The following is a 13,170-nucleotide window of genomic DNA, read 5'->3' as shown; positions in this document are numbered from 1 at the left end:
AATACATAATCCCACATCAACCTGTCCGGAATGAGTGTTCTCAACTGTGATGAGTTTTTGGTTCACAAAAATGAAGACAGTCGAAATGAAAAAAATGAGCTCGAAGTAAAAAGGCCACCAGTTAGGTAGCAAGAAATAGACTACTCTGTGTTTGAAGATGAGAAGGGGCTTTCTTGGCTTTAATGAAAGAAAAGGCTTGTGGATTGAGTTTGTTTTACGTTAAAGTTTATTTTGTGTTGAGATCTTTATCCATGTATGTCCAATTGTCCACATGATGTATAAAGTGTAGCCGTCTCATGCAAAGCAAGTGCCGATTCAATTTTATCAAGTTTGGGAAGGGTGATTTTTATTTAAAAAAATTGATGAGCATAAAATTTTTGTGCTCGGATTGGAGAAGAAATTGATTACGCGAAGAAGAAGCATTCTATTTTCCGGGTTGCTAGTGATATTGGGTTGGCAGGAGAAATGTTAACATGTTAGTTCTCAAATATTATATTTGATTTCATATTTTTTAAAGAGTTAGTCATTAATTTTAATTAATACAAAAATATTAATAATTTTATTGTTATTAATACTATATATTTTTACATCACACACGCATATATATAATTGTTCAAATAGAGATAAAATTTAAACCGACATTGATTAGCATACCTTCTCTCAACTCAATTATTGGGTATTCAAAATTCATAGCTCGGGGAATTTAAGGTATAAGATTTAAATAATAATTAGTGTAGAAGCCCGTATAACGCACGAGATTGTATATATATCAAAATTATTTCTCATACAAACATTAATATACATTTAGATAGTTTTATAATTACAAAAAAAAATTTCTTAAAAATTTGGTTAAAAACTGTTTGATAAATTTAAAAATAGCTTGTTTGAACAACAATTTTTCAATCCAAAAATGCTTTTACAAAAAAGTTGTCCCGATACTCTAAAAGAAAACTGTATTTGACTTTTCACGTGAAACTTTCGCGCATTTCACTATTAAAAAACTAACCAAAAATAATTTTTTAGAATAAAATTCAAAATTTACAAATGTCAAAAAAAATAATTAAATGTTATCTAATTTCTACCACCATACTTTGTCTTATCGACATTTTTCATAAGTCACACTCTATGTAGAACCACCGATATAGAGTACCAAATATTTAATCAAAAATTAAAATTTCATCACTTTCTTTCAAAAAATCGTTGAAATCTATTATAATATCGAAACTGATTCTATAGTAGAACCAAATTCTTCCAAAATAATCTTTTTGGAAAGGAAAATCAAAAATCAATTTTGTTGTTTAAATCGTAAATTTTGCATTGTTTATGCATTTCTATATGATTAGTAATTTATATTAAAGTTACATTTTATACACAAGTATGATTATAAAATTATTTAATATGATTTTAAAATATAATTAAATAATTCTCTGCGGCTATAAGATGGTTTTTTGTGAGAATGATTAAATTTTGAACTGCACCTCCAAAAATACCTTCAATGGTTTCTAGAAACAATCTAAAGAAATCGAAGCTTCTCATTTCTGTTCTCGTATAAAGGTTCCTAGAACACAGGTACTGTAATGATCATTATCTTATTTGTGAAGCAGGTGTTTAAATCAATGCTTTACAAATTTTCAATTATTTTCTATAGTTCCTGATAATAGCTATAATTATAAAAGAAAATTACCAAAAATGGATATTTATCCGTTTTTGACCTATGAACCAATTGCCCGTCTAGCTCAGTTGGTAGAGCGCAAGGCTCTTAACCTTGTGGTCGTGGGTTCGAGCCCCACGGTGGGCGTCTAGTTTTCTTTAAACTGGCCATGCTAGGTTTTTGCCTGTTTAATTCTATGATCAATCAGCTTTAATCTTGCACTTTCAAATCCTGTTAAACTGGGATTCTATTAACCAAATTCCGGTTACGGTACATGTTTTAACATTTACGGCATGTCATCTGACAGTGGTGCCGCAAAAATGTAACTGCTAGGGACTCGGATTTCTTAAACATCTCGAGTTCAGTTTCTTTACCAATATAAAGATATGTAATAAACATCAAATTCTCACTTGAACTTTTCCAGTATATACCAATAACTAATATGATTTTCAAAATTTCCACCATGTCTCTTCTTTCACGATACTATAAATGCCCCACTGCAGATAATGATATATACAACCGGATACCAAGTAGGCTATTCAACGAATAAATGGCATGAGCAATATGATTAGATTGAAAATAACTCATGCTGATCCATACCATCCAATATATCCAAAATGCTCGACTTTTGATGCCCGGGCTGCAAGAATCTTCTCGGAGAACTGCCGGTGCTCCTACTTAATGCCCAAACTTTAATTGAACCCTTCCTGCCGATTGCAAATCCTTGGCTTTTGCTTCTCCCAATAACTATTTTTCTATGATTCGCTACGTCTTCCAACAAATTTCTGTCCTCGGAAGAAAGTTTTTTCTCTTGGACATCACAATTCCTGTTTAATGACGGCAGTTCTTGCGTCCTGATTTGTGTTATTAGTCTTTGGCGTATCGGCGATTGAACTGGCAAGGCCTTGAATCCATTGTCTTTGTACCTAACTGAGCTAATAAGACGGTGGAGGAAGACCACCAATTCAAGGATGTATTGATCCATCTTTTGCTTATCTGCGTGATACAGTGTCTGTAGCCGAATCACAGTGCTGTTGGCCCCAGTCTTCTTGCCGCCAAAATCCATACTGTCAAATGGGAACAAAAATAATATTAGTACTCACATTAATACATAAAGATACTAGTCATGCACCAGAGAACTGTTCACTGACCCAGTGTTTGCCCACTCTCCAACCCAACCAAAACCTTGATGAGCTCTGTCAAATTTTAATCAGATTAGTACAAGTAAAATAACTGAAACTTTTAAAAATTAAAAAGACCAAGTAGGTAAGGTCAAAAATACTGCTTTGTAGAGAAGCATATAAGAGTTGGTTGATTACTAAGTAATCAAAGACAGTGGCACATACTTGGTAGTGTCCGCAGCAACTGGAACAAGCCACTGGAGAGTCTTCTCCATTTCAGCTTTAATTTGGGGAACCGTAAGCTGAAAATTTTACACAACGATAACGCATTATAAGAACAACCAAAACCCAAAAAAATCCAGTTAGCAATAATATCAAAAACTTGAAAAGAGTCCATACTTCTTCCTTCGCATCAAATTCCTGTAACCTTGAACGCAAAGCCATCTTGACACTGACAGGTAACCCATTGTACAATCCATCTCTCATATTAGGAGGGAGAGACGTAGGTCGACATGCCTATTTATGTATAAGTAGAAACAAACACATTACATCAGCTCAATCACACAAAACCATCCATGAGAAACCTCAAACCGGAAGGAATATCTAGCACTTACAATGTTATCCATTTGAGTGATTATGTGAGCATAATGTAGAGCAAGACCAGCAACACCTAGTCTTTCAGGTTTATTACAAGTATTTGTTCCGGTAGATGTCACCGCTGCCACTTTCATAGCAAAAGAAAATAAACGACTGAGAGCCAAGTTGCACTAAATTTAATAAAACCATACATAATGAAGTAAAATAATATAATTCAAACCAACCAAGGCACAATCACTTAAGAGAGATCCCTCTATGACATTGTAATTACAAGATATTTTTTAACCAACGAGTGGTGCCAGTTTATAATTGCATTGGACCTCCAGACTATACAAGTAAAAAGAAATATGCACATATATGTACCATTTTCCCCAAATGCTTCCAAGATGTCTTGATGTATGAAGGTTACTATGTCAACAAGCTTCTCTACAACCTGTATTGATATGAAAAGGAGGCAAACTGTCAAATTTAAATGGCTGCAGAACACACACACACACACACATAATCACCAATACTATCTGAATGATCGATTGTGAAACCTAAAACACTTGTAACTGTAAACTGATGCAAAATTGCAGTCAGAAAACAAAAATATTTATTGGACAACATACTTCCTCCAAACTTCTGGACCAAAGAGATTTCTTTTTCAAGCTTCTAACGAGTTTTCTTTGATGCTTTAGCTCAGATTGTAAAATCACCAAACCCTCTCCTACAATGCCAGGACAATGAATTAGTTATGAAAAATATTCAATTTACTAAACTTCTTGTTTAGTAAACACAAAAACAATATGAACAGCATAAAATGGAAAATGTACAAGTCTTCAAGCAAAGTTTTAGTCAAGAAAAGTCATGAGCTGTTTTAAATTAATAAATGTGTCAATATCTGCCATATATTGATATCAGGCAGAGGGACACGTGTTCTTCTAATATCTAACATTGGTCATCACCCTGTAGTCTGGCAGATTTTACTTTAAAATGTAGCATATCTATTAGATGACGTAACATTTTGGTTATAAATATAAGTATTGGGCCATAAGTAGTATTGGGAAGCTGGCTTTAATCTGATCCAATGGGTAAAAGCAAAATGTAAAGTAGTGCTTCACCTGTTACAAATCTAATCGATCTAAACATGCTCAACATGTAACTTGCAATCATTGAGCAAATCATGACTACCTGATGGCCTCCAGCCACCAATCTCTAGTAGAGTTCTGAAATTTTGTTTGATTAATAGGATATTTATTGCGAATCATGTAAAATATCGTTTTATTGTTCAAATTGTTGGGAAAAAATGATTATGTTTTTTAGCAAAAAAAAGGTACAGAATGATTCGAACGAGTGTATAGTATTGTAGAAATATACTGTGAAAATTTGGCGCCCTTATGCCTCAACAAACATTATGGTGTAGTAACAACACTGGAAAGAAGTGCCTGGCGCATGTACTCTTGTTCGAGTGTCTGAATTCTTTGAAGTAAAGTGAAGAGGACATGTACCGTATACCAGTATTGTTAGTTTGAAAAACATTTCGAACAATATGACTGAAATTGAGGGATATCGCAGTTTACTAATGCTACCTACATAATGACTGATAATGCTAAACATATCACATGTCGTCAAATCATTTAACTATAAACTACGATTCGAGAGAGGTCTTTGTACAATAAAAGAATATTTATCATTGCAAACATAAGACTGTTAGTGCTAAACTACACCATCATAACTGAGCTTCAGAATAAGAGAACAATATCCAATTCTAAGGGTCTAACCTTTTCGAGGAAGATGTAAAGACTCCACTTCCTCAAGCTTTCTCCGGTAATCTTGTTCAAATCTGTCTAAAGCATGCAACTCATGATATAGTTCCTGCATATTATATGTAATTTATGATTATGAGTTGGCCTTGTAATTAAGTCACCGAATAAATAGACAGGCGCATCTGGTAATAGCTTAAACTAACTTTTACAACAGAACTGGTGTGACTATGGAAAACACTAATTCCTGTAGTGAGATGCATCTATATGTTCTAAAGGAATTGATGCTAGAAAGATAGCATGCAACTAAATATCTCATAAAATTGACAAGGACTTGATGTATCTAAAACCCTACAGCAAACCTAGCCAAACATATGTAAATCATTCAGATAATGGATGTGTCCCCCTGAAGATACGTAGAAAACTAAAAAAAAACAGTGTAATAGCTTACAGAAGTGTGTTGAGCCAGATTGGTCAATTCTTGCATTGTCTTCTCTGTATCTTCTCTAAGTTGTTTTTCGGTCACGGGGTCTGTATCCAATCTGACAATATGATAATTTATAAGTTTTATCTCTGATCTTGCAGCAGACTATAAACAGTTTTATGAGTATTATATATAAAAAGCTAAGGTACCTTGCAAAATAACGCCCCAGACTATGCCATTGTGGGTCTTTACATAGATCTCCAAACCTAATTACTTCTCTAGAAAAGACACCAAATTCCTCCCTACAAACAATTATTAGAATGTAAAGAAACTGATTATAAACACTTTCAATGTGAACAATGGCTTCCAGTAACATAAAACGTATGACTAACCTTTTGTCTGCAGCAGCAATTCTAAGCAACTCTGTCATATCTGTAGAAACTAACAGCTGTACTCCTCCCGAGTGAAGAATTTCCTTTTTAAGGAATTGGATATTTTCTTCTGAAATAGATTGCAACAAGTTTGAACCTTTGGCAATAGTATTAGCGACTTCAAATGCAAGGATAGATATTTTATTTCCTCTTGAAGCCATATTTGATACAAAACCACTTCCGACGTTTAAATTTGTCATGCTGCTACCAAGTGTGTCCAGGACATCCACTGCCCTCTCAAAGCCCACAATGCCAGCTTTACCAAGAAATGAACCAGCTTGAGGTCCCTACCATGATATCATAAAGTCTTCAGTGAAACAAAGCCACGGCAGATTTTTACATAAAAAATGTAAATTTAACGTTAGCAAGCATAGATCAACATTTGCAAGTTAGCCTCTTATGTTGAGTACAAATCCTTCTATCAAAAGCCAAGATGGGTGAGGAAATTTTCACTTTACCTGTCATGTCTGCTTAAAAAAAATGTTATATGTTCTAGAGAGTGATATGGTATAACCCGAAGTCTTACCTACCCGGGTTTATATATGGGCCCCGGTACCAACAAGGCTGTCGACCACACAAGACAATCAAGGCAATCCTCGATCTTACCCGGGTACACAACCACGGCGGGACTTCTTACCCGGGTACATCGAAGCTCACAACTTACCCGGACACACCCGTACCGGCCGACACTTGCTGCACAAGGCACAGACTGACACGATAAAGACAAACATAACGGTCAACTACTGGCGATAGAGACGAGCCAGGGAACATTCCAAAATACTACTTCTACGCTGACACCTGGACACGTGTAGGGAATCAAACCCCTACACGTGTAGGACCAGGATCCAGGTACGCACCCTTAAACCCTAATCCTTGGCCTATAAATAGACCAAGGATCAAGAGTTTAGGGGTTAACTTCACTCTCTACACTCATATTCTCACACACATTTACACTCAGCATATATTCAAACACTCTCAGCCACCAGCCACCAGCAACCACCACACATACACCTTCACCCACCACACATAGATAGCACTTTCTCTAATCTTATCCTTCCGAAACCTACGCTTACTCTCACGCCGGAGGCGCTTTGGGGCCAAACCCCCCCGCCGGCGTTGTTTTGTAGGCTCCCATCCAGCAGCTACACCACGGAACCACCAGTCACGGCGGAGGAAGGACCGGGATCGGAGATTGGCGTTATCAGAGAGGACAAAATACAGTACAGAAACTCAAAATCTCAAAGATGCAATACAATGAAACAAGATGTTCATTTGTGGTCTTTGCGAGTTCAAGATGATTTATAAAGTTTTGCTGTATTATAATACCAGCTATTAGACAACACAATACCAGACACAAAGAATTATGTAATTGTTATTGCACTTAATAGATACTAATGACATGCCTGCTTAACAGCGTCATTAAGTAGCTTCTTCGTGTGGCTCTCAAGTTCCTACATAGTGTCGACTTTATTATCATTAGGCTCAGATGTTTGGTAGTTTACACAAAACTTTCTCATACTTGTCAGCTGATAATTTCGATTAGTTAAGGTACATACGTTGCAGAACAGGATGATCGTAGAAGTAGGCAGAACTCAAGCTCTAGAGTTTTTGATCTTAAAACAGTAAAGTTAAGTGATGATGTCCTTATTTTACGGGGATTTTTGAGTCTAACTCTAGATCTTCCAAAACCATCATTTCAAAAGAGCACTATTCATTTTAAATATAATATATCCCCATTTGCTGACATATATGTGAGTGCCCTCCCCTCACTCAGAGTGCAATGCTGTAATAATTGTAGTATAAATGACCAATCACCCAGAAAGTCTACCTTCATACTGAAGAGATGGGGATATATTAACACCAGAATGTGGAATGAAGTACAAAAAAATCCTGGTCTGTACTAGTCTTATCAGATCCTAAACTTCCCTCTGTTACAAGGCATCGACTCATGCACTAAAGCCAATACACTGGTGGGCAATACGCCAAGACATATTTAAATACAAGTAGAATATACCCAAAAACAAAATACGCACTCATTGATTACTTAGAGCATCAACAAGAGTATCCTAGTGGGTTCTCTAAATATATAATAAAATTTCAATTCCCGGTAAGTTAAAGCATCTCCAAGAGTGTCCCGGTGGAATTCCCTAAATATATAATAACAATTCAGTTTTTGGTAAGAGAGGACACTATATTGAATGACAATTTCAACAATTATCCCTATTTGTGTTCCCTATTATCATTTATAGTATTAAATTCAATATCTATTAGCAAAAAATTAATATGAAAAAGGTGGGAGAGAGTGTGAACTGTGAAGAAGGTGGGAAGTAAGAGCATCTCCAAGAGATTTAGTTATTTGACGTCCTAAGCTATAATTTGAGGAATAGGGCAGAAAACACAACTCCAAGAGAGCCCTAACCATTCCCTTAAAAAAGTTAGGATCATCCTCTCATTCCTCATTTAAGACATCTTAGCTACTCTTAAATGAGCTAACAATATTCTTCAAAACCATAGTTTAAGAATTCTCAGCTACTCTCTTGGAGATGCTCTTAGTCTTAGCATCCTACCCCTAGTTACAACTCGCCCCGTTGCTTTATCACCATGCGTTCCAAGGGTAACTACCTATTGGAGTCATTAAATACTAATCCTACAAAGACACGTAAGAAACTTTTACAATTCCTTTTAGAAATGAATGTCTATCCACTCCGCATTTGCTAGAGAGTCCAAAATTCCGTTCTGTCTACTCATCATCTTCCTTTTTGCCATAAGTTCATCTCAAATGCAGTCTCACGGTCAAAGTGTCCACATTTCAGTCAAATGATCCGACACATATCAATTATCAAATACTACAACCGACATCAAGGGAGTCGGAGTAACATAATATACAATTCTAAATTGTAATGAAAATCAAGTAGCAATCATCAATCAATCATATCTCATAATTACTTCATATAAATACACAATAATTAAGACAAACAACTAGTAGTAGTACATAATCAAACCTTGGCAGCCGGATTCCGAACAGGAGCAGAAGAAGACTTCAATTCCCTGGAAATCGAAAAATGAAGCTCCCCGGAATCGAAAATATGATGAGTCCTCCTCCTCTTCTCAACATCCGGTAAATACAAATCACCATCACCATCACCATCATCCTGGCTCTCCTTTCTTCTGTTATTCTGCTTACCCAACCCACTCTTAATCGATTTAAGCTTCCCAGAAAAACCAGAAACATTAACATTATCAGTCTTTTCTTGAAAATCAGAACTGCTACTAGTGCGCTTAATTGTCCCGCCAGTGCAAACACCTCCCATTGCAAATCAATTACTTGTGAAATGAAGCTGAGAAGCCTAGCAAAATTAATCAAAGAAGTGGAATGGATTGTGAAAAGTAAATTGTGATTAGTTAAAGAGGGGATTATAAGACGCGTGGAGAGCTGAAACTATTGACTTGGGTTTGTGTTTTATAATTTTGGGTTTTAAGGGGGGATGTTTATTTCTTACCAAAAGTCAGTTAGATTGGATTACGATGATTATGAAGCCGTTTTTAGAGTTTGGTCTTTGCTGATTGATGTCACTGTCAGCAACATCTGTTCTTCTTTGACCCTTACTTTTTTACCCCCGCCTTTTTCTCTTCTTTGAACGAAGAAATTAAAAAAAAATCAACCTGGCACATAAAACATTTTTCTACCAATAAAATTGGATGGTTTATATATATATAAATAAATATTTTATTATTATTAATGCGTGTGAAACCAATCATACGTTATGAATTGGAGAAAGTTTGAAAACACTTTTTGAGATATCTAATATTTTGTTTTTGAAATTTTTAATCTGTTGTCATAAATCTAGCCATATTTTTACTGGTATACTTTAGAATCAGTGAACAAATCTGTTTTATAAATATTCTTCCGAGTGAATTGATTTTAATTGAATGGTTTATGATTATGGATAAAAAAATAAAACATATCATAATTAATCATCTTTTTAATTTTTATAAATTCTTTTCTCATCCTTTAATATACACAAGCAAGAAATTGGAGTTTAAATTCTAATTTTACTTGAAAAAATTATTATTATTACTCCCTCCGTCCCACCCAATTCTTTACATTGGGTTTGGGCACGGAGGTTAAGAAATATGTATAAAGTAGTAGAAAAGAGAAAGAAAAGTGGGTGAAGTGGTGGGACCCATTGATTTTTAATATATAAAAGAGAGGTAGTGGAGTAAAAGTAGTGTGAAAAGGAAGAAAAAGTGTGAAAGTGGTGGGACCCATAAACTATTTTAGGAAAGTTTTGTAATGTAAAGAAATGGGTGGGACGGCTTAAAAGGAAACTGTAAAGAATCTGGTGGGACGGAAGGAGTATATAATATAATAACTAAATTATTTCTGATTTATAAATTTAGAAGCAGGAGTTCTAAACCTCGCCACACAGGCCCACACCTCGAAAGAATAGGTCGTATAATGACAACAATAGTACACCACGTATATCTTCTACAGTAGCAGTATTAAGAAAGGACAGAGTAATAAGATTCAGAAGGAAGAAAGTCAGCTGTGAGGTACTCTTAATATTTATTGATAGTCTATTAGTCTTCACTACGTGTACGTGCATTATTGGCCCTGTCCAATTTGAAGCTACCTACCATTGAATTAGCCAGAGTATCTCTCGTATATTCACACCTCCGTAGATAAATTAATGATATTTCTAATTCATTCTCCGTAACATTAAACATGCTTACAAGCACGGGCCACGGCTGTACACGAGCTGGATTGATCGAGTCGCGATGTTTCCAATATATGTATTTAGTACTCCCTCCGTCTCAAAATATATGTCATTTTGACTTTTTGCATGTAATTTGATGTGTAAATAAAACATTTCTATACATTATTTTTCAAAATTTTTTTTCTGAATAAAAGTATAACATCTATATTTTTATTTAAAAAAAGAAAATTTGAAAAATAATATATAGACATATATTTTATTTGCACCTCAAATTGCGTGAAAAAAATCAAAGTGACATGTATTGTCGGACGGAGAGAGTAATTAAATCGATTTGAAAATTTACTACCCACCATTAAATAAAAATCAGGACAGCCTTGGCCGTGTTTGGAAAATTGATATTGAGATAAAATTAGATGATTGAGTTGTTTTAAGGGTTGACAATTTCAATCCGGTAATGTTAGTGTTTGATAGTTAGCGGATTGAAATAGAGGTTTGGGCTAAAAAGCAATTCTTCAAAAAACTAATTTAAAGAATTTTTTGGGTTAAAAGTTTTGATATGTGTCACAAAAAGCTAATCAATCAGTTATTTATCAAACAATTTTACAAGTCGCTAGTCAAAGCATTTATTTCAATCGATTAGTCAAAACACCTAGTTCAATTCGTTAACCGTTAATTATCAAACAGTTTAGTGCAAAATGATTGCAGGCCCGATCTAGAGGGAGGGTGAGCAGGACGACAGGGCCATGCTTTTTAGAGGACCCAAAATTTAACCATGTGTAGTATACATTAAGGTTTAATATAGGTTTTGTCCGACTACCCATGAATCTGTGTGTTATTATGTATTATTATATTGCTTTTCAAATTCACAGCCTATGCTCAAGAGTCAAAAATTGAAAGACTACATAATATTTTATAAGAAATTTTTCTTGAGAGGTCCAAAATTTTTATTTCACCATGGACCCTCATATGATATGAAACGGCCCTCGATGATTGGGATTAATTTGAGTAGTTGGACGGGTAACTCATGCACATGTACAATTAAAAAGGTATACATAAAATGAAACCAGTTAATTCTACGTAGGTGTGTTTTGGAGTTTGATCTTGTCATGTTTGAGTAACTTGTAAATATTAAATATGAATTTGTATATTTTGAGTAATATATATATATATATATATATATATATATAATATTTTCACATGATTATCGAGTTCCAATATGTTTGGTTCATTGATCATAGCAAGAAATATTGCTTAAGATCAACTTTTATCTTTCTAAAACTATTCTCATTAAAGGCCCTGTTTGGAAATTAGCGGTTAGCTGTTAGCGGATTGAATTAGATGTTTTGACTAGCTGATTGAATTAGATGTTTTGACTAGCGGTTTGCATTAGCTGTTTCTCATAAAACTGTTTGGTAAATAGCTGATTGATTAGCTTTTTCTGACACATACCAAAACCTCTAATCCAAAAAGCTCCTCAAAGTAACTTTTTCAAAATTAGCTTTTTGGACTCAAACCTCTATTTCAATCCGCTAACTACCAAACACTAAAGTTAGCGGATTCTAGTGGTCAAACCTCTGAATCACTTCAAACCTCTAATTTTTGGCCAAACCTCTAACTTCCAAACAGAGCCAAAGTCTTTGAAATTTGACCAAAAATATATGCTATGGGCAATGTCGTGCCCCAAAATTTCCCCAAATTTTTTTACCAAATGATGTGGTAAACACATGGAATATTATGATTGGGTGATTGATGAATCTGCAGAGGGTGTCATTATTATGGGAGTGAAAGCAACCAATCATACTTTCGACACATCATTCGAGAAATTTTTTGGAGTATCTAACATTTTTCTCTATGCAAATCAATAATAAACGATCAGTAATTAAGTATAGATTCTAATACCAAAATAAATACACACATTTATATATTTATTTCTCTTTTTAAAATAGGGTCAGGTTTGGCTATAAAATTTAAACTTGTACCCAAGACATTATAATGAGATTTAAATATTTTCATTCAATATATATCGGTTTGAATTTAAAGAATTTAGATCGGCCGAAAACAAGGTCAGTCTGTGTCGAATTGATCGGTTTTGCCAATATATGTAGTACGAATATTATGATATTTCATTTTATAAATAATACTCACTGCCATCTCTTAATATTTTTCTTGTTTGTCTTTATTACGTCTGCAAACACACTTTTAATCATTAATATCTTTAGTTTCAGACTAGTATTCAATATAAAAATTTCACCGTGTTAAAATACTTATAACTATGAAACCAACAACATCACTTATGCCTATGTTTAGTCTTATAAATTAGACTTAAATTAGTAACGGTCTTTCTAATGTGTGCCTAAGGGCACACAATAAGCACCAACTCTCATGAAAATGACTTCTTTTGATTGGTGGAATTAGTGTAAATGCATGGGGCATCAAATTTTATTATCCATCCACCAATCAGAAGCTAGTATTCTCATGGGAGT

At 34.5% G+C, this 13,170-nt stretch overlaps 1 protein-coding gene and 1 non-coding gene across 4 annotated transcripts; one reads left to right on the top strand and one right to left on the bottom strand.

Moving 5' to 3' along the window:
• The first annotated feature begins 1,725 nt into the window (after positions 1 to 1,725).
• TRNAK-CUU (transfer RNA lysine (anticodon CUU)) lies at positions 1,726 to 1,798 on the top strand. The gene has a single exon. It is a non-coding gene; the product is annotated as a tRNA-Lys (tRNA).
• A 240-nt stretch (positions 1,799 to 2,038) lies between these two features.
• Positions 2,039 to 9,492, bottom strand: LOC108219779 (protein PSK SIMULATOR 2). Of its 3 annotated transcripts, none has more exons than XM_017393289.2 (12): positions 8,972 to 9,492; positions 5,931 to 6,256; positions 5,748 to 5,840; positions 5,566 to 5,656; positions 5,133 to 5,226; positions 3,981 to 4,078; positions 3,733 to 3,802; positions 3,387 to 3,496; positions 3,172 to 3,288; positions 2,998 to 3,074; positions 2,803 to 2,847; positions 2,039 to 2,718 (listed from the first exon to the last, which is right to left on the bottom strand). In XM_017393289.2, the coding sequence occupies exons 1-12, from the start codon at positions 9,278 to 9,280 to the stop codon at positions 2,220 to 2,222; spliced, it is 1,929 nt and encodes a 642-aa protein (XP_017248778.1). In that variant the 5' UTR covers positions 9,281 to 9,492; the 3' UTR covers positions 2,039 to 2,219. The 3 variants fall into 3 exon arrangements, with proteins under 3 accessions (XP_017248778.1, XP_017248779.1, XP_063950323.1); XM_017393290.2 differs by having other exon boundaries at positions 3,387 to 3,490; positions 8,972 to 9,416; XM_064094253.1 differs by having other exon boundaries at positions 2,604 to 2,718; positions 2,755 to 2,847; positions 8,972 to 9,416.
• Positions 9,493 to 13,170: the final 3,678 nt, after the last annotated feature.

This window comes from Daucus carota, chromosome 5 (assembly GCF_001625215.2).
Source record: "Daucus carota subsp. sativus chromosome 5, DH1 v3.0, whole genome shotgun sequence".
In the NCBI taxonomy this organism is placed as follows: domain Eukaryota; kingdom Viridiplantae; phylum Streptophyta; class Magnoliopsida; order Apiales; family Apiaceae; genus Daucus; species Daucus carota.
Note: the sequence above shows the minus strand (reverse complement) of the source record. Positions and strands in the feature narration are given on the sequence as shown.